Here is a 26,013-nt window from a genome sequence, read left to right as displayed (position 1 = left end):
TTAGGGGGAGAGCTACTGTTGGGCTTCACGGAGTTGCTATTTTACATTATCAGAGGTGAAAAGTAGTATTTGGCATTTGATAGGAATTGTATTTTCCTCTCCTAGGAAACCCAGCGTCACCATTAAGCCTTGAAAACAGTTCACCACCCAACCAAGTCAAAACTGTAAGTTTCTTTTTTCCATCCTGACATTTTTTGGACTGTGCTACTAAAGAGGCATTTTTCTTTTTGTTAGGATTCAAGGTCAAGTTTACTTCTCTCTAGTCTAGAACCTTTCTTAGGGTAAAGTCCTTTTGTTTAACTGTAGATTCCCATGCAGGCAGGTGTTAGGGTTAGAGTGAGGTCCTGTGTAACCTTTATCTGGGGACCTCCAGGATCATAGCCTGCACTAATAGAGAACAATGCTGTCATCATAGGGTCCCTTCCGTGCCTTTCTGTGGCCGCCTCCATAGGCTCTGCCCCTCCTTGAACCCCAGCAACTGCTCAGTGGATCCAGAGTTCTACAGTTTTGTCATTTTGAGAATGTTTTCTCAGTGGAATTCTATTACATGCTTCTCTCTCTCTGAGTAATTCCTTGGAGATTGGGCTGGATTTTTAGTATTTTATTATGTGATGAAAAGTCAGTGATATACTGGAGAAATGTTTGGCTTTTGTCCATTTTCTAATTTGGTTAAGTTTTTTTTTTTTTTTTTTTCTTTAAAGATTTATTTATTTATTATGTATACAGTGAGTGTTCTGTCTGCAGGCCAGAAGAGGGAGACAGATCTCATTGTAGATGGTTGTGAGCCACCATGTGGTGGCTGGGAATTGAACTCAGGACCTCTGGAAGAACAGCCAGTGCTCTTAACCTCTGAGCCATCTCTCCAGCCCGTTGTTTAAGTTTTTTAACTTAAATTTTGAAAATTCTTTTTATGCTTCAGAATCCAAGGTTTTTGTTTTTTAATGAAGCATGGTTTGTCTGGCCTTGCTCCTTGTCTTTTCATCTCCTGTTGAAGCCTTTTGCAGAACAAAAGGCTTCATTTAGAAGATATCTGGTGATCAGATTCTTCTGTGAGTGTTGAACCTTGGGTGTTAAGACTGTAAACTCTTTGCTACTCTAGATCACTCAGACATGTTCCTCTTGAGAATGTTTCATGGTTTTGTATTTTGATCTCTTTTGAGCTAATTTTGTTTAAGGAGCTTGGATTGTGGTTAGTCTTATTTGTAGGTATCCTGTTGTCCTGGGTGCTGTTTGTGGGAAGGTTAGCTTTTCTTGATTGTGAGTCACGTCATTGGAGGATAGTCTGAAGTTCTAGACGCCACAGAGCATCTCTGCTCCTCATGGCTTTTCATTCATTTTCTGTCTTCCAGCCAACATCATGGTCACATAGCCAGAGAAGTCCTAAAATTGCACTGATCATTCAACTTTATTTTGTTTTCAAGAAAAGTTTCTTTGCCTTCACACGATTGATTAGAATAATCTTGCTCCCATATCTACAAAGTAATGCTGTTCTGACTTTGGCCGGAACAGCATTAACCCTGTCCTCGGATGGAGAGTTAGGCACCTTTTCCGTACTCAGCCTTCTCATGGAGACACTCATGTCTCCACTTGTGTAGCCTTTGATTTCTTTCACTCTGCGGATTTTAGCGTCTGTGTGTTAAATCTGTGTCGATTTATGCTGAAGAATGCTTTTTGAGTGATTACATTTATGTGTCCTTGAGTTTATTGCTAAGAAGCAGAAACAATAGGGCTTTCTATTTCACCTTGTGTCTTTGTTGAAGTCATTTATTTTGGGAATCAAGATTATTTACTATAATGATTAATATAGTGACTGATAGTTTAGTCTGTTATTTTTGTGGGTTACATTAATATCTTAATTGTACCTCTGAAATAAATACCATGTGGTCATGGGATATTAACTTTTTACTGTTTGTGTGGTTGATGTCAATGAAATATTGACTTCAATAAAAGTATTCTCTTCTGTTTCCTCAAAAAGACACAGTACATTATTTTTGTTACTGAAATATTTGGTATAATTCTCTAGTGAAAATTTTGTCATTTTTTGAGGGGGGGGGCCTTAAACTGTGATGGAATTTCCTTAATATTTATAACTCTGTTCAAAGTATTTCATGTTGTGTTTGTTTATAAATTTTAAAAACTGGTCTGTATTACTTATGTAGTCAATGTTTATGTATGCTGAGTTCAGTCTGTTCTGGATTAGTTATGTTTGTACGGTATGTTGTCCAGTTGTATTCCATTTTATTTATTTTACTTGGAGATATCAAGTCATTGACTTGGTACTTTCGTTCATGTGGTGCTCTTGATTTTTCTCTCAATGGAGCTTTGACAGTGTCCCATAAGTTTTGATAACTTGTATTTTTTTTTTCCTGTCCAGTTGGCTTAACTCATCCTCTGAGACCCACATGTTATTTAGAAGACTGTTTTTGAGTTTCCAAGTGTTTGGCATAATGAACTTATTACCTTCTGAGTGTTCATTCCCAATAGAGTTTATTGTGATTGGAGAAATCTCTGTGATTTCTATTTCAACCATCCTTTCTTAGCTCCATGCTCCTTTTCTTGTGCTGGAGATGGAACCTGGCTCTCCTGAATGGTAAGCACAGGAGACATATGTCTCTGAGCTGTGCCCCATCCCTCAAGTCTTTAAAGTTAGGTTACAGGCTTGCTGTTAGTATTCTGTTAGCACTTGAAGAGAATGCATGTTCTGCCTTTGTTGGTTACAGTGGCTAAATGTGCATCCCTACCAGGGCCTGTTGACTGACGGCGATGCCGAGTTCTGATTCTTGTTGTTCTTCGGTCTAGTCTGTCAGTTGTTGGCAGCGAACATTTCCATCTCCAGCTCTACTCACTGACTCTTACTCTTCTCAGTTATACTTCATCTCATGGAGCTTTGCTGTTGACCCCTTACAAGCCTAGGGTTGTGAGGTCATCTTGAGGATTGACTGTTTGGTTGTTTTTCCATCCTCTGTGGAAATTCTCTCTCCTTTGTAATCTTTTATCTGATAGTAATACACTGTCCCCTGGTCTCTGTTAATTCATGTTCATGAGGTAATGTTTCATCTTTTTACTACTTGAATTTCTCACACAAGATATATTTCAGTGACCTCTCATTAATCCGTTTACCCATATTGAAAGTTTTTCTGCCACCCATATCTCCCCTGAATTCTTGTGGGTTAATTGAACACTTCATAACTTCGTTTTGATTGGTACATATCTCTGAATAAGTTTCCTAGTAGTTACTGTAAATTTTACATTATATACATAAAACTTGGGGGGGGGCGGTCATCATTTCACCAATTGAGCATAGTTAGTGCTTCTCTGCTCCCTTTCAGAGTTGACCTTATGCTTGCTTTGTATGCTAAGTTTAGGGTTTCAGTTGTATGTAAAAGTCTTACCCACACTGTTACCAGCGAGGCAGTCCCATGTGTAAAGCTAAAGAGACATTCTAATATTGCTGTTCTTTGTTCTTCATAGAAGCCCAACAATAACGTGTCTCCTGAAAAATCAAAAAAATCCCACAAGTTGTTTGAGAATGCCTTGTCTGTAAATAATCCAGCACTCTTCAACTCTTTAGGACCACCCCTTCGGTCAACAACCTGCCATCGCTGTGGTCTGTTTGGTAAGCAAGTTTACTTTTGATGCCCACAGGATGGTCTTTCTGTGCATTTAGGAATGTTTTATTATGATGAGCATTAAACACATGACTATAAATGGTGTATGTAATGTTGTCTGCCCGTTCATCTCCAACAGCCTGTTGATCTTCATATGCCTTCCTGTTCCTCCTGCTTTCTCACTGAGTTATTAATCTTAGGATTTTTAAAAAAGATTACATGCCCTGAAATGCACAAACACACATCTTAATAAGATAGAACCTGCTTTATTGTCCCTTCCCTATCATTCTACCTGCCCCCCCCATTGTGTTGTGCACTGTCACATGAATAGAATTACATAGCCATGGGCCCATTTGTTTATATTTCATTTCATTTAGAGTGGTTATCAGATTAATCTATCAATGGATTTATCAATTACTAATGTTTGTTGAGCAGTAGTAATTGTATGATGGTATCATAGTGTTTTGCAGTTGATTTGCTAAAATGAACAACAGGTGGCGGTACACCTTTGCTGTGTAGAACGTGGTATTTTGGGAGGTTGTCTGTCTGTTCTTGGTAAGAGATGTGGTGCTCATGTCTGGCTTTTAGCTCTGGTGGGTACAGCTCTCAGCACCTTTGCCCCAGGCTGTGTGGGCCTCTGGGTGTCCACCCAGGAGTAGACGTGTGAGACAAAGGTGACAAGGAACCACAAAGCATTTCCCACGGCACTTTCCATGGTCATGAGTTCTGCTTGTCCAGTGTCTTTGTCAGTGTTTGTGGTGGTGTCTGTGACAAAAGCCTTCCCCATGGTAGACGATGTGGCTCAATGTTCTGGTCTGTCGGCTCCTCAGGACCTGCCATCTTTACCAACTTTTCTGTAAGCTTACTGGCTGCTTGGAAATGCAGTTGTTTTTATTTTTTTATTTTTAGAATTGAAGCATCTAAGATCTTTTTGTTTCTTAGTTTTAGATTGTTTTCCTTCCCCCTGGAGGCTGATAGGATTTTATTTCAAAAGTGTCCCTGTTTCCCCAGGTGTAACGCTTCACTATTTTGTTTTTAATGACATACGAAAATCATTTCCTGTGCCCGCCGTGTCTTCCCACCCTGGCACCCTGTGCCTCCTTTTCCCATTTTGCAATGTGTGTTCAGGCTGTCCTGGAAGTCTGCATCTCCAGCCTGAGCTTGATCTCACTCTCAGCCTTGTTTTTCTTTCTGCATTTGAGAGAGCCTGAAAATTCTTCCCAGGGCCTGACCCTGAGCAGCCTGGTGTCTGCACAGTCTTCCTCAATGATTAGCACAGTGACGTCTGGCCAACAGCTCTCAAGTGTTTTGTGTATATATATTTTTAAAATGATCAGTTTTTATTTTATGTGTGGGTATTATGTGTCTGTTTTCCATGTACGTGATACATTGCTTGAGGAAACTAGAAGAGGGCAGGCTATCCCCTCAACTGAAGTTATTTAGAGGGCTGTAAGCCACCATGTGGGTGATGGGAATTGAACCTGCGTCCTTTGGAAGAGCAGTCATTGCTCATAACCACTGAGGTATCACTCCAGCCCCCTCTTCAGTGCCTCAGACTGAGACTGGCTGTGCCCCACAGGCTCACTGAGGTGTTCCCAGTGCAAGCAGACATACTACTGCTCCACGGCGTGCCAGAGGAGGGACTGGTCTTCCCACAGCACCATCTGCAGACCTGTACAGCAAAGGTGAGCACTGTTGGTTCCCCACTGGGACAGTGAATGCACGCTCTGATGAATGGGGTTTCCTGAACGAGGCAAACCCAAGCCGTGTGTGTGGCGGTGCTTTGCCTGCTTACAAGTCTGAAGCATTAGCTAGTGCTTAGCAAGATTTAGAGCCTCAAGTGAATTTTTATTTCAGATTCATTTTTTTTGTGTGTGTGTGTGTGTGTGTGTGTGTGTGTACACCACATGTGTGTCTGATGCCTGAGGAAGTAGTGAGTTTCCATGTGGGTGCTGGGAATTGAACCTGGGTCCTTTGCAAGAACAAATGCTCTTAACTGCTAAGCCAACTCGCCAGCCCCTCATCTGAATTTCTAATGCTAGAATTTCACGGTGCCCACTTGTTGTCATGTGTATGTTCCTGGGTGTTAGTGTTGCACCCTCACTGTGACTCATGAGGCGTGGGCTAGTCTGTATACCAGTTGTCTATGGGATGCAAGGACTGTCCGTATTTCATAGACAAGGACACCAAAGCCTGGGCTGCTCTAGGCCTTCTCATTGGGGGCTTTAGAGTACACACTGCACACACTCACGGTGGAGTATCCGCGTCATATCAGGTTACTGTCCTCTGCTATCAACATCACTCTCTGCAAGTTTTTGCTCTCCTAAATTTTGGTGGTTGAGAATTTTAACAAAATTGAGATTTATGACCTCTTTATTAGTTTCTTTGTACTGTAAATATTATAATCAGTTGTCTTATTTCAGTTTGCACAAGCTTGAAGATAATAAATCACCGTTTGAAACGAAGAGCACTGAAGGGAAAAATGAGGTAGGACATGTTTTAGCATTGAGATAGATTTCAAACAACTCCTTTATGAAGAGGACTCCAGCAAGCTAAGATGTTTGAACTTACACAGCATGCCTGTGTTTATTTCTAAACAAAACAAAACCTTAGTAATTTCCAGTAGGGGTGGGGTGGGGCGGGGTGGCTGCTTGGGGCTTTTGAGAATTGCTTATTTCCAGTCTTTCCTCAAAATGTTGTTGAGACAGCCATGTTTCTTTATAACATAATGTGGACTACTACTGAGCCCTTGCTTTACAGCCCCGCTAGTACAGGGTCTCCATCTGTGGGTCTTCCATTCTAGGCCTGTCTCTCTTCTGTTTTATGTTAGCTCTCCCCCATTTAGGTAACAATATGGACCAAAGCATTCATACTACCATTGTGTCCAATTCATATTCATAGAGAATTCTCATCTCTCTGTAGCTGCTACTACCTTCTACTAGAAAAAAATCACTACAGTATTCATAAAACACTAACAGGTAGACATTTAAACTTAAATATTGCCAGGTATAGTGGCTTGCACCTGCAAACCCAGCATTTAAGAGGCTGAGGCAGGATGGTAGCTTTGAGTTCTAGGCTAGCTAAGGCTATATAATTTCAGGCCAGTCTGCATTGCAGAGTGAGAGTCTATTTCAAAAACTAAAATAAACATTCTTAAATGTTAGGTGGATTAATCTGTGTAACTGCCTGAAGGATATCTTTCCTGTCACTCACTCACTCCTGCTTTGGACCCCTGGGTTGTGTCCCCTGCCTGTGAAAAGTGGCTCATAGTTCTTAGAGGCCTTCCCAACTCCTGTGCTTTCCTATTTATGCTTAAAGTGGAAGACTTTGTGGCCACCATGCCATCAAAAGTCATGCCTGTAGTCACAGCTTTGTGTGCTTTTCCCAAGCAGAGTGAGTGTCCCCTTGGGATTACTAAAGACATGACTACTGGTACTGAGAGAGTGATGCTTTCTGACTTGAGAAGTCTCCAACTCAAGAAAACCATGGAAATAAAGGTATTTGTTTTGCTTACATGGAGAGAGAGCTAAAGAACTGCTGGGTTTTATTCCTTGTTTGTTGTTACTTACACTGAGTTTACCGTGTAACTAAGCACACCTGATGAAATCAATGGAAATTATGAAAACTGTGCACTACTTTTCTCTATAGTAGGTATAAAATTTAAGGAACTTGTTTTGTGTTTTTTCTGTCTTTGAAAGGGCACAATTACTGAATTCAAGCACCCAAGTAACTTTTATATCCAGTTGTATTCTTCGGAGGTTTTAGAATACATGAACCAACTCTCTACAAGCTTGAAAGAAACATATGCTAATATGGTGCCTGAAGATGGTTATCTGCCTGTTAAGGGGGAAGTTTGTGTTGCCAAGTACACGGTTGATCAGGTAACCACTGACGATGCTTCAGCTTACCTTGTTGGGGCCACTTCATGAAGACGGAAGCCATTAAAGCTGCAGGAACTGGCTTGGAGCAAACTGGCGTCACCCTAGTCACACTCCTCCCTGCCCTGGCCCCCAGGCTTCTGCTGCTTCCTCCCCAAGTGACTGTGTACCTGCTGCTTGCTAGCCTTCAAAGTCACGCTTGTGTGTGGCCGAGGCAGTGTGTGGTAGTCATCTGGGCTAGAAGGACTCTCGAGTTGTCCTAATTAGATCATCTTAGGGATTTCTCATCAAAAGGATATTGACTCTTTGAGTGCCTACAGAGGAAAAGGGAACCTTTCATTTGTCTGCACTTAGGCTAGTTGATGGCTTCTTAGACTAGGATTGTGAAATTCTGTTTTAAAGTAGAACGTCACCTGTTTCCTTTGCAGACCTGGAACAGAGCGATAATACAAGGCATTGATGTGTTACAGAAGAAGGCTCAAGTCTTGTACATTGACTACGGAAATGAAGAAGTAATTCCCATAGACAGAATCCACCCGCTAAACAAGAGCATTGACTTGTTTCCTCCTTCTGTGAGTCTCTTCTTCGTAAATCCCTGCCCTCGTCCCTGGGAGCAGGCCTGTGCTCCGTGGATGCAGTGTGTGCTGCTGTTTTCCTGTCTCTGTGCCCACTGTCCGTCTCTGACGGGTGGATGAATACCCTGTAGCTGCATTCTCTCTGCTGTTCCTCTCTAAGTAGCACCTCTTGTAAGTAACTCTTTCAGGCACATCTTACCAGCTCTATAAAATTCGTCATTTCTGTGTGTGTGTGTGTGTGTGTGTGTGTGTGTGTGTGTGTGTATGTATAATTGGAAAGAAGCCAGAATTGATCTATAATAAAGGTAAAATTTTTATCCTAATATTTATTTCTGAAGCTTCAGTTACCATTGCCAGTAGAATCATCAAAGAGGTCAATATCTGTTTTACCTGATTAGTATTGAAGGCCACAGTTCAGATGTTTTACCTGATTAGTATTGAAGGCTTTTGATTCTTTTTAGCATGAAATAAATTCTTTTAACAACTCTTTAAATAATTAATTAGAAAATTTTATTTTAAAATACTGATTTTTGTGAATAACTTGCACAAAATCTTTCAGGCTATAAAGTGCTTTGTGGCAGGTGTCCTCCCCGCTGAGGGAGAGTGGAGCGAGGCCTGTGTGGTGTCCGTCAAGGCCCTGCTCCTGGAGCAGTACTGCTCGGTCACAATCATGGACGTCTTAGAGGAGGGAGTGCTCACCTGTGCTGTCGATGTTGTGATAGAAAGTTCAGGTAAGATCGGAGTCTGTCTTTCGCGCTATTTAGTTCCCATGTGTTTCTCAGAGAGGCAACAGACCATGGATATGAGGCCAAGTCATCTCTCTTGAGTCATTTCCATTGTGATGAAATCTTGTGCCTTTAATTTCTTCTCATACACAATGGTTAATTTAAACATGCTTCTGAGCAATAACTGACTTTATTCAGAATTTTGAAGATGAATCTTTTCATGAAATTTTGGTTAAGTAACTGGGAATTTTTTTTTTTTTTTGGATTTTTTTCTGAGTGTCATTTTGCCTGTGAACTGGCCTGGTGAAGCAAAGCCTGTGTGAGGTTTAGAATGTCTGAGGCCCATGGTTGACTTGTCTCTTACTTTTCCTCTGCCTGTGATGCTTTAGATAGTGTCTCAGTGGAGATACATTTTCTTAATCACCTTTTAGGAAAACAGCTGGACCATGTGCTTGTGGAAATGGGGTATGGTGTGAGACCAGATGAGCAGAACGCCGAGAAGCAGAGTGTGGAACAAAGTGAGTAGCCAGGCTCAAGCTGAGCAGTGACTCCAGCAGTGTCCTCACCCCCCAAGGCTTGGTGGTCGCATTGTCGAGGGATTCCATAAACTTCACACTAAGGGCAGTTGTCATTTAGAAACACGTTGTCTAATCTCGGTCTCCTCCTGTCCCTCCTGAGTCTGTTTTCCAGATCAGTCCTAATTGATCATTAGAGGTTATGAAGCGACACTGGAAGTTAAGGGCTTTTTAGCTCATATTGCCTTAGCTTGATTTGATTCCTGGCCTGGGTTTTTACCAATAATCAGGAGATCTCTGAAATTTTGTTCCAGTAGGATAGCATTTAAGATTTTAGTTTTTTACTTTGTGTGTGTGTGTGTGTGTGTGTGTGTGTGTGTGTGTGTGTGTGTGTTCACATCAAGTTTGACGAGAGAGTTAGAATTACTGTGAGCATTTTTCATGATTTGCTCATATGCATAGCTTTTGTGGCCTCTTTCCCTTTGCTCCTTTGCCACTTGCTTTGGAAGTAGACACAGCTCTTGTCCATGGTGCAGAGGTGACAACAGGTTGGTGACTATTCATCCCCAAGTCAGACTGCACCACCCTGAGAACTGCCACCCTCCTCTTCCTTCCTGTCCTGTCTGTTTGGCTTCCAGTTATTGGTTTTCCTCCCCAGACACCCTGTGTGTCTCCCCTCCCTCTTCCCTCACCCGTGTTTTCTCCCCACTGTCATCTCTTTAGGAAACAACCTTCCCTGCTTATCTTTTATCTCCTGCCTGTGTGCTATGGTGTTTGCTTCCGTGATATCCCTAAAACAGAAATCTTGGTGAAAACCATTGAGTATTTCTTTGCCATCTAGAGGAGAAAACAAACAATAATAAAAAAAAATTTACGAGTCATGCTTAGGACCATAAATGTTGATGGTGCAGAGTGGAAAAAACGAGGTAAATTCGGGGCCCATAGAGTACAAAGTTGTGAGGAGAAAGCCAGGAAGAGATTGTGAAAATTTTGCCAGAGCAGCAGAAAGGTAAGTGCTTCTGGGGAAGGGCATCACATATCAGCAGCACAGATGCATTGTGGTTGTCTGCAGCAAGGAGCAGAAGGGCCCAGGGAACTCTGCCCACCCTGCTCAGGTCCCATGACCTATAAAGGTACCATGGCAGGGAATTCTGTGGTTCACAGAAAGACTATGCAAGTATGAGTTAGAGAAAACCCCCTGGAAAGGTGCCTGCTGAGACTTGGGGTGCCTGCTGAGACTTGGGGTGAAGTCGTCTTGAAGTGACAGCACACCAAGCAAGAAATACAGACTCTAGATGGGGAGGAACCTTCTTCCAAGAAATACAGAACACATTCATAAAAGGCATCGATTTAAAAGGACATGGTTGGGTCTGAAAAACTGAAAGTGAGGTATGGCTGGAATTGACTATCAAGAAAAGGTGCAGGAGAGGGAGCTTAACCTTGGGGTATGAACAAGAGCAGACCACAGGATGTCTCAGCTGTGCTGAGTGGGCCACATCCCACTCCATCCCCTGGGGAAAGTGACAGCAATGTTGAGCAGTGCCTCCTGGGAAGACAGAGGGATAGAAGATTGCTAAGCATCCTGAAGACCGCAAGCTGTGCTCTCCCTGGACCTGGCCAGGCTGACACACCTTGTACACTGTCTGTGGTGGTTTGAACAAGTAAGGCTAGTCCTCTAGGCTCATATATGTGAGTGCTTACTCACCAGGGAGTGGCACTATTGAAAAAGAGTAGAAGGATAAGAAGGGGTGGCCTTGTTGGAGGAAGTAAGTGCCTAGAGGTAGGCTTTGAGGCTCTGAAAGCCCATGCCAGGGCCAGGCGCTCTCTCTGACGGTGGATAGGATGTAGCTCTCTGCTACTTCTCTAGCACCGTGAGTGCCAGCGTGCTCCCCCACTCCCCTTCCTAGAATGATAGTGGATGAACTCGGAAACGGTAAGCAAGCCCCCAGTTCAATCCTTTACAAGAGTTGCCGTGGTCATGGCATCTCCTCACAGCAGCAGAAACCCTAAGACACCGTCTCTTGTTAACCGCCCAGAGGCACTGAAGTCAAGCCTGGGGGCGGGGCTTCTGCCCTTTCTGTTGAAGACTTCTCGTGCCCACTGCACTTGCGTGCAGTCTGTTGATGGGCTCACCTGCCCACAAGACACAGTCTCGTAAGAGCACAGGTTCCTTAATCAGCTCCTCCCAGTTGCTTTCACACCAGATGCCATACAGTAGGTGCTCAGCATGTGCTTTGTGAGGTCATAGGAGCCCTTGGTAGATACTCCCCAGAGTTTGCGTAGCTGAAGGAGAGCATTATGACCTTTCACTCATCCTGCTTCCATGTGGGGCAGCAGATGCTGACAGGACATTGAACTTCCCCAAAACTGGCAGATCTTCATCTCTTCCTGTGCAACAACAGGTGGTTTATTTTTCTTGCTATTAAGTTTTTCTTTTGTCCAAGTCTTCATTTATATTTTGATTTTTCTGAAACACATAAAAATATTTTGATATTTACTTTGTTGCATTCAAGATCATTCGTATTTACCTTGGCTAAGGTTTGGGGCCAACTATCCATTTCAGAGAAACTTTGACCTAATTTCAAGAATCTCTTGCACTGCCTTGTGGGAAGTTAGTCCTAGAAAGCAGACTCCCTCTGCTTTTGGGGCTGTCACAGCGTTCCCTTGGTCTTGGAGGCCTGACAGGTCTGTGGTGACATTAATTCTGTAAACTGTTTATCTGCTGATTTGCACATCTGAGTTAACACAGTGAAACTGACCTCAGGTTTTATCTGGACAGTATGGTCCTCTTGGTTTGTCTTGCAGAGTCTTGCAGACTTCTGATATGTTGATGTTATGATGTCTTTGTCTTGACCCTAAATTCCCAGCCTGGAGAAGGTGGGAGCTTTGTAGGCCATCTGTTTTGTTTTTATTCCTCAGAGATCTCTTGTATCCCGAGTTGTTTTTATGGTGTTCAAAGCCCCTGCTCCTCGAATCCCCGATGTCAGTCTGAGCCCTGCCACATGGTATTTATGTCACTCATTCCGCATTTGAACTAATTAATGCATTTTAAGTGTAATTTTGATTAAATTCAGTGTATTTATTGTAGCAAATGGTTTTCTGTAGGGTTCCATTTCACTGTAAAGTGTGTTTTGCTCTGTCTCCTAGAGACCTTGTGGTATAACTAATTCTAAATTGTATTTCCTTGAGCTCCGTAGAAACTGAGTATTTTACTGGAGAACACGTTAGTTAGGGCTGATGTTTTTATGCCATGGTTTTTCTTCAGACTCTTCCAGCTTTTGGTGATACAGAAACTCCCTTTCTGAAGGTCGGTACACCCCAGGGCTTGCTTCCTCACCCAGGGCTGTGGCCACTCGTTCTTGGCACCATACCCAATCTTTCTTCTAAAGTGATTCAAATGTTTGTGGTTTCCTTGTTACTTTGTTAATGTTTTGTTTCCCCACATGACACCAAGATGCATCTTTCTGCTTTCTGACAAGGCACTCCTGAGGACGTGGGAAGAGTGACCCCTGAGAACAAGATCATTATAGACAGAAATGCCCTCATCCCCAAAATGCTGACTTTGAAGGTGGGTGACGAATTCTGTGGAGTGGTTGCCCACATCCAGACACCTGAGGACTTCTTCTGTCAGCAGCTGCAGAGCGGCCGTGAGTCCGTTTTCTTTGTTCCATCACCTTCTGGAAGACAAGGAGCTCAGTTCCTGTGTCTAAGATGTGATTTGTGTCTACAGACAAGCTTGCGGAGCTTCAGGAATCCCTCAGTGAATACTGTGGCCAAGTGACTCCACGCTCTGATTTTTATCCAACCATCGGGGATGTGTGTTGTGCTCAGTTCTCAGGTGAGAACATGCTTTATGTACAGTTGAGCAAAATCAAAATCTTTGATCCACTCACCAAATGGCCACACTTGGCTTGCGTATTAACATGCACCAATTGTTTTCCTGAACATGCCCAGTCAAACTAGATCAAAGCAGTGTGGTGTATGGTACAAGTAAGGGCAGAGAGTTTACATTAAGGGCCTTGGAGATACCAGTAAGGTGATTTTTTTAACCAATTCCTTACTATTTGGCTATGAGCACCAACAGTCCAGCTGACGTGAGGATGGGAGATAGAACCTTCTGCTCTCTCCTTCATGAGCTTTGTTTGTGTGAAACAGCAGGAGGGCCTGAGGCCTGACACTGCTGTGACCTTTGTAGGTACCTAAGTTTGACTTTGTGGAAGCCCAGCTCTGTTCCCCTTGCATTAAGGGCAGCCCAGCCAGCTCACTAAGAGCAGAGGGGAAGCTGCTGGTGCGGTCATTCTCTGGCCAGATCCATTGAACTGCTGCTACTGCAGTGTTCTAGGAATGGCCTTATTTGGCAACCTTAGCAAGTAATTGATATGCCTTGGGGGGTCACATGGTTGGAATGTGTTCTCTCTCCTGCTGAGCTATATACTAGAAAGCTATCAGAGAAACGAATCCTGTAAATTCATAATGATATTGTATACTATAGCATGATGGTTGGTCGTCATTGTCAACTGACTGGATCTCACACCAAGGTGTGAGCTGGTCTGCCCCTCCATGCCCAGCCACGATGGGACTGACACCTCTGATACCATGAGCAAAATCAGTCTTTCTTCCCTTGGGTTGTTTATCAGGTATTTGATTGCAGGACAAAAGGAATGCAATTAGTAAGCTGGCCGCAGTGGTCCAGCTTTGGCAATGTGAGGGTTCTGATAAGCAGAACTGTAGTGTTTAGTGAGCATGTGTGCTGAGCCCCTGTTATCACAGCAGAATGTGTACGTGACCATCTCTAGTTGGGAAGCATTTGTACTGGCTGTGGGGTGTCTGAGATGATTCTCTCCTTGTTTCAGAGGATGACCAGTGGTACCGTGCCTCGGTTCTGGCCTATGCTTCTGAAGAATCTGTCCTGGTTGGATATGTTGATTATGGAAACTTTGAAATTCTTAGCTTGAAAAGACTTTGTCCCATAATTCCAAAGTTGTTGGACTTGCCAATGCAAGCTCTAAATTGTGTGCTGGCAGGTATGAAATGTTCTTCAAATATTAAAACTTAAAATTGAAAATGGAAATGTGAAAAAGACACTTGTAGCAGGGAAACCTGCTTGGAGGAATAGTGAGAACTGAGATCACAGGCTTAGCTGGGTAGGTGCTTGTCCATAGGAACAAGGGTTTCCTCCTGTGTCGGACAATTGTCTTCAGCAAACATCACAGGTCTACCATTATTACAGTTGTATCTAACATCAGACATTTCTGAGTTTTGAGCAGTGATGTTCTTTTAATTATTTTGGCTGCCTTTGCATCATTTCCAATATCACTTCCCTTGGATATGTTGCAAGACCATACTGCAAAAATTCCTCCAAAGGGTATGTTCCCCCAGATGATGGTGAGGTGTCCATGAGTGTGTGTGTCTTGTTGTGACTGTGGGACATACTGTCTCCAGTTCCATGGAAAGGGTTGAGTTTGCTTGTGCACCCTACAGAAAAGCCAGAGGGAATGGATCCTGCCACACATATGTGCTCCAGAGACACCTCTGCAGCACTTCAGCCTGAGTCGTTTTTTAAAATCAGTTCAGTTTGCTTCATTAAAATCAGTTCAGTTTGCTGGAGTGGGGTTAGGGGGAGGCACTTACTCAGCTTTAGTTTTATACTGACTCTAGCCATACCTTTGAATTATTTATGAATACCTTCCAGTGTTGATTTGCATTGAAACTCAAAAAACTCCTCACATGTGAATATGTAAAGCCAGTATTTTTTCCTGGGGTGTTTTATATCTTTATAATTACCTTAATTGCTTTATTGGGTTGTAATTTAGACTCTGTAGGAATCCTTTTTTTTAGGTATAAAATTCACTAGTTTGTTTCTTTGTCAACTTAAGTGAGTTGAACACTGCTAACCAGGATCTGTCTGAGGGCATTTCCATCACACCCTGAGATCTCATGTTTTACAGGACAGCCTGTTACCAGGCATGGCTAATCTTTCTTTCTCTGTAGATTTGGGACATTTTCTATGGATGGAGTTAAGATTTTTTTTTTTTACATTAAGGTACAGAAGCATTTTTAATTCTGCTATTTTTCATGTTTATGAAATCTTGCTCTGATGGGACGTTTTGGTTCCAATGTTTGACATAGATTTAACTTAGAGGAAATGAAGTTAAGTGTAAAAATGCTTGGTTTAGGGATTATTTTAACGTCCTTTTAACAATTATTTGTTAGGAGTGAAGCCATCATTAGGAATTTGGACTCCAGAAGCGATTTGTCTCATGAAAAAGATTGTGCAGAACAAGATGGTCGCCGTGAGAGTGGTGGGCACGCTGGGGACCAGGTCCCTGGTGGAGCTTGTGGACAAGTCGGTGACACCTCACGTCAGTGCTTCTAAAGCGCTCATAGACTCAGGCTTTGCTGTTGAGGAACCGGAGACAGTGGCAGACACCAGCGGCAGCGTGCACACAGCCAACGGTAAGTAGGCTGTCCAGCAAGCAGCACCAGGCTGGATCCCACAGCTCCGAGAGTATGTGGGCCAGGGTTTCAGGAGAACTGATGTTGGAGTGCCTTTTCAGTTGAGCGGTCACGTAAATACATTCCAGGTGTGTAATCAGAGATTCGTGTCAAAAGTTTGATTCATCAGAAATGTGTGATGTTCACTCAAGTGACAAGGTTCATTGAAATCCTGACTTTTGGGATTCACTTTCCTATAAATTCACCAAAATATCAGTTTTTCCAGATTCCTCCACAGCTCTGCCAGTGACAGCTCCCCTACCTCAACTCTGTCTCCTCTTTTTGCAAAACGTTCAGTTGTTTTCACAGTTCCCTTGGCCATAGAAGAAAGAGTTGAGCCGTTGGAGTGGACATGGGTTGAGTTCAGCGTTGATGAAACAGTGGATGTGATGGTCTGCATGATGTACAGTCCTGGGGAGTTCTATTGCCACTTTCTTAAAGATGATGGTAAGTTGGCTCTTATTTATTTTTTTCTATAGTGCATCAGTAGGTAACTTGTGAAGAGTGTATTATTGAATGATAAAAGCACTCTAAGCAGGCAAGCAGGAATTTCCACAAAAAACTTGATTGCACTTAGTTTGCTTTTATTCTTTCTTAGGGCCCCTACTCTGTGTGCTTAAACCATTTTAGATTTCATAGCATGTCTCCTGACATCATTGTTGGAAATTAAATGTATTTGTTAATCCCATCGACTGTTACATTCATGGAGACCAAATGCTGTAACAGGAGTGCAGTGTAAAGGTCACAGGTCAGCCTGGTAGATGGCTCATCAACAAAGACAATGTTACTCAACATCCCAGAAGTTTCCTGCACTCCTTTTCTTTTCCTTATACATTCTTTCTCCTTCAGAGGGAAGTGGGTTCCTGCATAGATTGATTTTTCCTGATTTGTGAACCTCAACATGAAACAAAACCAATGTAATAATGTATTTTCAGCTTTGCCTTGGTTACTATTTCTTCACATGTTGTTAACAAGTAATTGGAACGTGTTCTTTTATTGTTGCATAATATTCCATTGTATGAGTGTACAGCAGTCTCTAATTCTATTTTGTGGCACGTGGCCACCTTTGAAATGATGGTAATGTGAGCACTTACCTCTGCTCATCAGTGTGTTTCTGTGGAGTCATCATGCATTTCTGTGGAGTCATCATGCATTTCTGTGGAGTCATCAGTGCTAGCCATCTTTTCATCTTGAATCAGTTTCCCATAATTCTGACAGCTGTCACTTGGAGGTTTCTATTCACCCCACATCCTCATACGTTGTATTTTCTGTTTCATTTGAGCTGTTCTGATGAATGAGCATCATGGAGTTTACTTTTCTAAAACTCACTGATTTTTTTCTGCCAAAATAATACATTAGACTTGATATCTAAGTCTTTGTCGAACTCAAGTTCTGAGATACATAATTTCTTCATTTAGAATCACTTGGGAGGGGGGCTACTATTTCATATAGAACAGAACCCTGGGTATTAGAGAGATGGCTTGATGGTTAAGACACCGACTGCTTCTGCAGAGGACCCAGGTTCAGTTCTTAGCAGCCATATAGCAGTTGACAACCATCTGAGACTCCAGTTGCAGGGAATCTGACGCCCTCTCCTGAGCTCCATTTTGGCACCAGGCAGTCACATGGTATACGTACACACAGGCAAAACACTCTTACATATAAAATAAGAATAAGTAGAATTAAGAGTCAAAACTTTAAATTTCCTTTTTATTTGTTTGCATAGGTGGACTTCCAAGTATATAGTACAAAATTCAGGAGTAACAGAGTGTATAGTGGGAAACAACACCCCATCTGTCTTCTCATGGGCTGCAGTTCTTTTGCAGAAGCAGCCTGATATGTATGCAGCTGTGTATTTATGCACATAACTGTACTCTTTATCTTTCTCAGTATCTTAGATACCAGTTCACATATTTCTTTTTGTTTGTTTTGTTTTTTGAGACAGGGTTTTTCCGTGTGGTTTTGGTGCCTGTTCTGGATCTCACTCTGTAGACCAGGTTGGCCTTGAACTCACAGAGATCCGCCTGGCTCTGCCTCCTGAGTGCTGGGATTAAAGGCGTGCGCCACCACCGCCCAGTCTCATATTTCTTTGTTAATAGGTTGTTAGGTTACAGACTTGGTATTTGCATAGATGGTGTGGAGAGCTCTGTGTCCCTCACCGAGCGTCTGTGGTGAGTCTGGGAGAGCAGCACTGGTTGTGTCAGGTTCCCAGCAGGTGACCTTTTCCTGTCCTAAGAGAAGGTCCAGGATAATGCTGTCTTGGCGCTATTGTTTTACATAGCTACATTGTTTCCATTTGTGTGGTCTTATCCTCGCTTACAGGTGTTGATAGAGGTTACAGTCCTTATATTCTGATTTTACTTGAGACTGCTCTTTTTAAAATGTCTGTGATGTTTGCCTGCATACGTGTGTGTACCACATGCATGCAGTGCCAGTGTGGACCATAAGAGGGAACTGGAGTTACAGATCGTTATGAGATACAATGTGGGTGCTGTGAACTAAACTTGGGTCCTCTGGGAGCACAGTTGGCACTCTTAACCACTGAGCCATCTCTCCAACCCTGAAAGCATATTCTTGGAATAAATTACAATCACAGGGATAGGTTAGTGGACTCGTGTGCTTTTTGAGAGCCCTTGTGTCCTTCAGGAAGGTAGCCAGGAGACTCCAGTGCCCTGAGTGCTGCTCCATCCTTCTCCACAGTGCATCCTTGCTCACTTGAAAGTGGAAGATGCTCCCTGACTAGAATGTCTACTTCTGTGATAGCCTTTGCTATAATTCAGAGGCATTTGCTTGTCTCGGGTTTCTGTAGCTGCTTGGGTCCCTTTCCTTTAGATGCAATTCTCTGTGTCTTCATTGTTTCTCCTCAGTGGCTCACTCTCCTGCCTGATTCTCGCCTTGCCTCTGCTCCCCAGTAGGTGATTGTCAGCTGCTTGTGGTTTTCTGTGGTGCTACATTTGAGAGGCTCTGACTTTTCTCTCAGTGTAGTGCACTGTGTATTTCCCTACAGAATTCCATCAGGCCTCTAGATGCCCACTAACTGTGCTGTGCATTTAGTTATTATGTTTACATTTTCAGGACAATATTAACTTTATGGGTTTGTATAAGGTCTCCTCTCTATGCTCAAAGCTTGTAGAATGGCACACTATGGTGCCTCTGAGCTTGTGCCATTGTGCCAAGAAGTCATTGGTTTCCAGTTTATTAAGAATTTAACTGAATATTGTTATATTGGCTTAGAATTTTTGTGAAAGGAACAACATTTGTTGTAGTTACCAGTTTTGGGATGTACTTGAGATTTTCATGATGAAAATGTTCTCTGACATTAAAGAAAAATCTCTGTTTAACAGTATACATTCTGTGTATTGTGTTTTCAGCCTTAAAGAAGCTTGATGATTTGAATAAATCCTTAGCCGAATATTGTGCACAGAAGCTGCCGAATGGCTTCAAGGCAGAGGTAGGACGGCCTTGCTGTGCATTTTTTGCAGGTAAGTTTAAGAGTTGGTGTCAGTGACTGCAGACCTTTTGGTTCCTAGCATTTGGACCTTGTGCTGGTGCATGTTTCCTCCTGTGTCGAAGCACACGTTTCCATTATCACAGTTAAAGGGCTCTTAAGATGCCTTGCCGTAAGGAGTCCTGAGTGAGGAAGTCTTGCCTTAGCACTGCATCCTTCCACACTCGAGTGGTCAGGTGTGAAAAGCAGTTTATCACAAGGCTTTTACCATTTGTTGTTTTACCAAATGATGGCCAAAGCATCCGACTCCTGAGCAGTAAGAACGTCAGGATCGTTTCCCACTTGGTGTTTATTGGATAGAGTATGGATGAAGTCTTTGGTTTTTGTCAGATGTCGGGTCTCAGGGCTGTAAAAAGGATTGGCAGATATTCTAAAAATGAATCTTGGGAATTCTGGGTCTAGGAAGTTTTGAAGAAAAACTAAAGTTACAATCTATAGAAGCAAGCAGACTTACCAGCTGTGTCACACACAGCACGCTTTCTAAGAGGAAAACGTCAGAGACTGTGCTCTTCCAGGTGACGGCAACTGGTACCGGGCTCTGGTCAAGGAGATCCTGCCGAGTGGCAATGTCAGAGTGCGCTTCGTGGATTATGGCAACATTGAGGAAGTCACCACAGACCAGCTCCGGGCCATCTCGCCAGCGTTCCTACTCCTTCCGTTTCAAGGGATGCAGTGCTGGCTCGTAGGTGGGTGTCGACTCCTTGGCAAACCAACCGTGTATAGCCCTCAGTTACTAAGGCCACGCTGGCCTTCCAAGTGAGCTAGAAAATCCCACCTCACACTACAAAATGTAGAAACTTAGTGTTTTGGCCAAAATACTCAGTTTGATGTGGAGAAACATTTCCCTAGTTCTGGGAGTGAAAACTGAGGACTGTCTTGAAGGGCTTTGTAGGACTCTGAGAACCTCAGCTACTCAGACATTCTGGCATTGACTTCTAATAATTTAGTCTAAAGCAACCTGGTCCAGCTGCAAGGAGACTCATCCCAGGCCCATCACTTACAGAGCCAACAGTAGAGGGTGGGTGGTCACATGACCCATGTCAGGATGGTGACTGTGTGGATTAGCACTGGGACAATGTTTGGGACTGAAGTTGTGACCAGGTGTTGGCTGTCCCCCTGCTGCTGTTAAGATGCGGTGTAGACACCTGTGACAGGAAGACGAGCACCTGTGGAGCGCGTGAAGGAAAAAGTGTGAGGGACATGGCAGCCTCACAGTGCAGAGAGGGACTCTGGACCCAGCTCTGCTGAGAAGGCAAGGCAAATTATTTAAACTGCCCATCCATTTCCTATCTGAGAAAATAGTCTCAAAGCACAGAGAAAAACTGTAAAGACTCTAGCAAGGCTCGGCAATACGCCTGTAATAATTGTCATAGGAATGCTTCCTCTTGAGTGCGTTTTGTTGTTGTCTGTTTTGTTGTGACATGGTCTCTGTGTAGTCGAACCTGGCACTACTGAGTCTTCTTGCCTTGCCTCCCCACTGCTGGAATGACAAGCATGTGTCACCGTGCATGCAAACATTGAAAGGAGTGTGTGTGTGTTTGCAGCTGTGTTTTCCATTCACAGTCGCCAGTCATGGGGCAGCCTGGCACAGAGCCTGCCGGCAGTCAGCTGCTCAGCACTTGGGAGACTTGCTGCAGCCCAGGAATTGTAAGCACAGGACTTGAGCTCTGAAACCCCGGTTTCTCTGGAAGGTTTTGGTTGCTGTCATTTGTTTGTTTTTGGAGACAGAGTTTCTTTGTGTAGCCCTGGTTGTCCTAGAACTCAGAGCCGCCTGCCTCTGCCTCATGAGTGCTGGGATTATAGGTGTGCGCCACCACTGGCTATTTCTGTGGATGGTGATGCCAACCAAACTCTTGTGGCTATGTTGGGAAGCACAGATGTTTTTAGGTCTTTGTTTTGTCCGTCTGTCTTACTGACTGTTCTGCTGTGAGGAGACACTTAACATCACACGATCTGTTAATCCTGTGCAGTAGGTATGCTTTAGGTTGCTGTTGTTAAGAATATGTGTATATGCATATACATATGATGTGCTCGTGCAGGCAGTTACGTGCCATGGGTATACATGTGGAGATAAGAGGACTTTTGCGATTCCGTTCACTCCTTCCATTTTGAGAATGGAGAATCAGCTTCAAATGCTCAGGCTTGCGTGGCAAGCACTTTTACATGTGGAGCCATCATATAGATCTCGTGTTCCATGCCATTGTATCTTTTAAAATGTAGCCCCCAGACCAGCAGCATCAAACAAGGGAACTTGTTTTTAAAATTTTGATATAGTTCCCAGTCCAGACTTAAATGAGAAACTCTGGAGTGAGCCCTCAAATCTGTGTTTTAACAAGTGCTGTGAGTAATTTGAGATGCACATTCATGGCTGGAAATCATGTCTAAGGAAAAAGGATGAGAATGAAAAGCCAGTGGCACCGTCACTGACCTCCAGGCTCAGCTGATGAGGGGCTAAGTGAGAGGACTACTTGAACCCAAGAGTTCAAGATGAGCCTGGGCAAGGTCGAGAGGCCCAGTCTCAAAATAAAAGTGAACAAGCCATTGGAGACTCTGCAGAGGTTCCCTCACCAGTTGGTAGCTTCTCGTTGGTCACAACATTGCGCTGTCATCTAAGACAGTAATGGCAGCTCCAGATCTCCCTGGGGAGAGTTGACCTTAGCATCCTAACTCTGTGTTAGCTGTAGTATCTGTGACTTGGGTTTGAAAGATGTAATTTCCTTTAACCACATCTGCATAAATTTTGAGAATCTTACATTCTGATTGAATATAAGAACTTAGTCTCACCTGCTGCCCTAAGCTCACCTCATTCATAGGATTTTCTTTAATGTTCTTGTTCTTAATTCCCAGATATACAGCCCAAAAACAAGCATTGGACAAAAGAAGCTACAGCAAGATTTCAAGCATGTGTTGTGGGGCTCAAACTCCAAGCCAGAGTTGTGGAAATCACCGAGAAGGGGGTGGGAGTTGAACTCACTGATCTTTCCACTCCCTATCCTAAAATAATTAGTGATGTTCTCATCACAGAACATTTGGTTTCAAAGTGTGGTTCACCACAGAAGGACTCTTCGATTTGCAGACTTGCTAATGAACATAACCAGATGGACACCCAGGTGGTGCAAGGTGAGACCTTGAAACTGTCTGGGTTTAAATTTGTGTTAATGTTTGCTCTGCTCTTTAATGTTTTAGTTATAGCATGCAGCAGGAGGTGTCACTGAGGTTTTCATACGTCACATTGTACCTTGTTCTTACTTGCCCACTCCTGCAGTCTCCCATCTCTCCTCACTCTCCACTGGTTGTCTCTCCTCCACAGTTAGTTCCTCAATATATAATTTATTTTTATGTTCATTGGTGTTTTGCCTGCATGTATGTCTGTGTGACAGTCAGAAACCCTGGAACGAGTTACAGACAGTTATGAGCTCTAGACAGACTTTCACTAGTCCAGGCTGTCCCAGAATTCACTATGTAGACCAGGCTGACCTTGAACTCACAGAGATCCTACTGCCTTTGCTTCCTAAGTGCTGGGATTAAAGGTGTGCACCACCATACCTCTCTTCTGCTTTTTCGTGTGTGTGTGTGTGTGTGTGTGTGTGTGTGTGTGTGTGTGTGTGTGTGTGTGTGTGAAGCTCGGGGGTCTAGACTCTACCTGAGAGACAAAGTGTGGTGAGGATACTCTTTCCCTGACCCTTCTGCTGTTCTCCCCTCTTCAGACCTGTTCCTCCTCACTCACAGCTCCTGTTTGTGTTGCACATATGTACATCCACATGCATACGATATAATTTCACTTTTCTCTATAGCTAACTAAATAAAATTCCATTGTGTATGTACCAAATTTTATGTGTCATCCAACTGTTAGTGGCCATCTAGGCTGGGTCCATGTCTGTCCTGAGTACCTGGGTTGGTCTGACAGTGTTCCAGGCATCTTGTGCTGTGCCAACTGTGTCCCTGGGTAGCACCCAGTGTGCTGTGCTGAGGTGTAGCAGGTGCTTTTGAAGCACCTCCATGGGATTTCCACGGTGGCTGTGAATAAGTGTTCCTTTCCCCATGTCACCAGTATTTGTTCTTTGTTTTCTTGAAGATCTTGAAATAATCTTAAATTTGGTTTTTTAATTAATTTTATTATTTTTTGAAAATTTCATACATGAGTACTATATTTACATCATTTCTACCTCTCCCCTCCCTCTCTCCGACACCTCCTGCTCCCCCACCTAAATTCACAACCTGGTGGTGGTGGAGGAGGTAGAGGAGGAGGTAGAGGAGGTGGTGGTGGAGGTGGTGGAGGAGGAGGTAGAGGAGGTGGTGGTTTTCTGACTAGTCAAGATGTCTCCTTAAAACAGTTTGAATTTGCATTCCCTCTACTACTAAGGATCTTGGTCATTTAAAAAAAGTTTCATGTTGAATTTTACACTTTTACTATAGTATATATTTTTATGTGCTACCATCAAAAATGAAAACTCCATGATAGTTGGAACTGGCAAAAGTTGGCTTTACACTTCCTAGAACTTTTTTGTAACCCACAGCTTCAGATCAGCCATGCTGAAGTACAGAGATTCACTGAGATGCAAAGACATTGGGTCTGGTTAATTTGTGTGTGTCCGTGCGCGCGTGTGCGCGCGCGTGTGTTTAATTTCTAGTTTTTTAATAAAGTTAACTAGAAATTATAAATACAGCTGTTGACCATGTGAACTTCTTTGAGAACCATCTGTTCAGGTCACTGGCTATATGTTGATCGGATGATTTGGGTATTTGAGCATTTAATTTTTGGAATTTTTATGGCTTCTAGATATTAACCCCTGTCAGATGAAGAGTTAAGCCCCCCCCATACACACACACACACACACACACACACACACACAGGAGGCTGTGGTTGCATTCTGCTGGTTGGTGGCCTTTCTGTGCAGAAAGCTACGAATCCTGTGCAGTGGCACTTGTCAGAGCTTGGGATTACCCACTGTGCCACCTGAGTCCTGGCCTAGGGCTGTAAAGGTCTGTCCTGTTTTTCCCTGGCTGTTACAGACTTTGGGATCTCAAGATCTGTCCCTCTTGAGTTTAGTTAATGCAGGATGAGGGATCTAGCTTGCTCTTTCTGCTCTGGTCTCCACCTTTCCCCTCTGTCTTTTCTCCGCTCTGTGTTTTTAGCACCTTTGTCAAAGACTGGTTGGCTGTGCTGTGGTTTTGTGTGGGATCCTCTTCCATTGGTCTGCCATCTGTTTTGTACCAGAACTGAGCTGGTGTATTGCCATGGTTGTGTGGTATGATTTAACATCAGGTATTGAGGTAATTGAGATACTTTAATCAGTGCTTCCTCTGTTTTGGAATCTTTGTGTGTCCATAGATGTACTAGATTGTTTTTTCTAGTTCTATGAAGAATGCATTTGGAGTTTGATAGGGATGTATTGAAACTGCAGGATCTTTGAATAAGCAGTCAGTTCACAGTACTCACTCTGCTGACCCAGGAGCAGGCGAGGGCTTCAGTTCTCCTGTTTGTTGTTTACTTTTTTTTTTTTTAATCACTGCAGCTGTACACCTGACAAAAAGGCTCTCGATTCGAGGAGGTGCCATCTGAGCATGGTGGGGAAGGATCCCAGCAGGAGTATTAGGTGGCTGGCCACTTTGTGACCACAGTCAGGAAGCAGAGAGGAAGGCTGGTGCTCAGCTCACTGGCTGCTGTACTTTCATGTTCAGTCAGTTGGATGGTACCACCTCCACTGTGGGTCTTCTCGCCTTAGTTAAACCTCTCTAGAATAGTAGGATTTTTTTTTTAAACAAACATTCATTTTAAATTTAGTTGTTAGATAAACATCATACAGAAGGTATTTAAGGTATCACTTAAAATTTGAATAATTAGAAGAATTGCATTAATTATACTTTAGAAATATTCTGCAGGAGGGTATTAACTCAGATCCTTGTTATTGAATAACTTTATAATGTGCACATACTCTCAGAATTGAGTAAATCCATTTGTGAAAAAGATGTCTCATCTTGGGAACTCTGAGATGTTGATAATCAGCTTTTGATGAACAATTTTATTGAATGAATAAATGGGGGAAAGAATAAATTGTATATGTTTAATTGCAAGATCTGTACCTCGTATGTTTTCAGCCATCCCTTCAGCAGAGCAGTGGAAGACAATAGAATTACCACTTAACAAGACTGTGCCAGCAAACGTACTAGAAATCATAAACCCTAACTTGTTTTACGCCATCCCCAGTGAAATGCCAGGTGAGGAGCCATACTCACTGACCTGTCCCTCTGCTTTTGAGCTGTCCAGAGCAAGTCCTTGGTAAAGAGGAGAAGAGGCTTCTAAAGAATTGTAACCCTGAAGCCTAGTTTTAACAACACAAAGGATATGCCCTGTATTCAGCCACTTACTCAGCAGCCTGGGTTTTGTATAATCTATAGCTTCCTAGAACAAAGAAATGTCCTGAATTTCTATGTAACTTTATTTAAAACATATATTATCTATATTGAATTATATTTACTAAGCTAGCCTTGAGTCATAAAAGTGAGCTTCAACCAGAACTATTTCCAATATATTAAAAAACTTAGTAATCAATTAATAATTATAGTTTTGTTAATTGAAAATTATTATTTGCATGTCTGTATTCTGCATCTGTATAGTCCTACAGACCACAGATTGGAGAAGCATGGTGTGCTAAATATGAGTAAAGTTCTTCTAAGTGAAATATAGGGAAATATTAGTGTGTTATCT

General features: G+C 42.9%; 1 protein-coding gene across 4 annotated transcripts in view; it reads left to right on the top strand.

Moving 5' to 3' along the window:
- The window catches only part of Tdrd1 (tudor domain containing 1), a 41,665-nt gene that overhangs the window by 5,923 nt on the left and 9,729 nt on the right, over positions 1 to 26,013 (top strand). For 3 of the 4 annotated variants that reach the window (XM_037205901.1, XM_037205900.1, XM_037205898.1), the window contains exons 3-20: positions 106 to 164; positions 3,472 to 3,616; positions 5,188 to 5,293; positions 6,032 to 6,095; positions 6,998 to 7,105; positions 7,307 to 7,489; positions 7,915 to 8,058; positions 8,621 to 8,792; positions 9,218 to 9,304; positions 12,781 to 12,948; positions 13,032 to 13,139; positions 14,155 to 14,325; positions 15,515 to 15,757; positions 16,106 to 16,243; positions 19,168 to 19,278; positions 19,820 to 19,990; positions 22,152 to 22,424; positions 25,404 to 25,523. In XM_037205901.1, coding sequence (XP_037061796.1) covers positions 106 to 164; positions 3,472 to 3,616; positions 5,188 to 5,293; positions 6,032 to 6,095; positions 6,998 to 7,105; positions 7,307 to 7,489; positions 7,915 to 8,058; positions 8,621 to 8,792; positions 9,218 to 9,304; positions 12,781 to 12,948; positions 13,032 to 13,139; positions 14,155 to 14,325; positions 15,515 to 15,757; positions 16,106 to 16,243; positions 19,168 to 19,278; positions 19,820 to 19,990; positions 22,152 to 22,424; positions 25,404 to 25,523 — 2,571 coding nt within the window. The remainder of the gene's footprint in view (positions 1 to 105; positions 165 to 3,471; positions 3,617 to 5,187; positions 5,294 to 6,031; positions 6,096 to 6,997; positions 7,106 to 7,306; positions 7,490 to 7,914; positions 8,059 to 8,620; positions 8,793 to 9,217; positions 9,305 to 12,780; positions 12,949 to 13,031; positions 13,140 to 14,154; positions 14,326 to 15,514; positions 15,758 to 16,105; positions 16,244 to 19,167; positions 19,279 to 19,819; positions 19,991 to 22,151; positions 22,425 to 25,403; positions 25,524 to 26,013) is intronic. The other variant, XM_028875153.2, reaches the window with a different exon arrangement.

The sequence above is a fragment of the Peromyscus leucopus genome, chromosome 1 (assembly GCF_004664715.2).
Source record: "Peromyscus leucopus breed LL Stock chromosome 1, UCI_PerLeu_2.1, whole genome shotgun sequence".
NCBI classification, from domain to species: domain Eukaryota; kingdom Metazoa; phylum Chordata; class Mammalia; order Rodentia; family Cricetidae; genus Peromyscus; species Peromyscus leucopus.
This window is presented reverse-complemented; position numbering and strand designations above follow the sequence as displayed.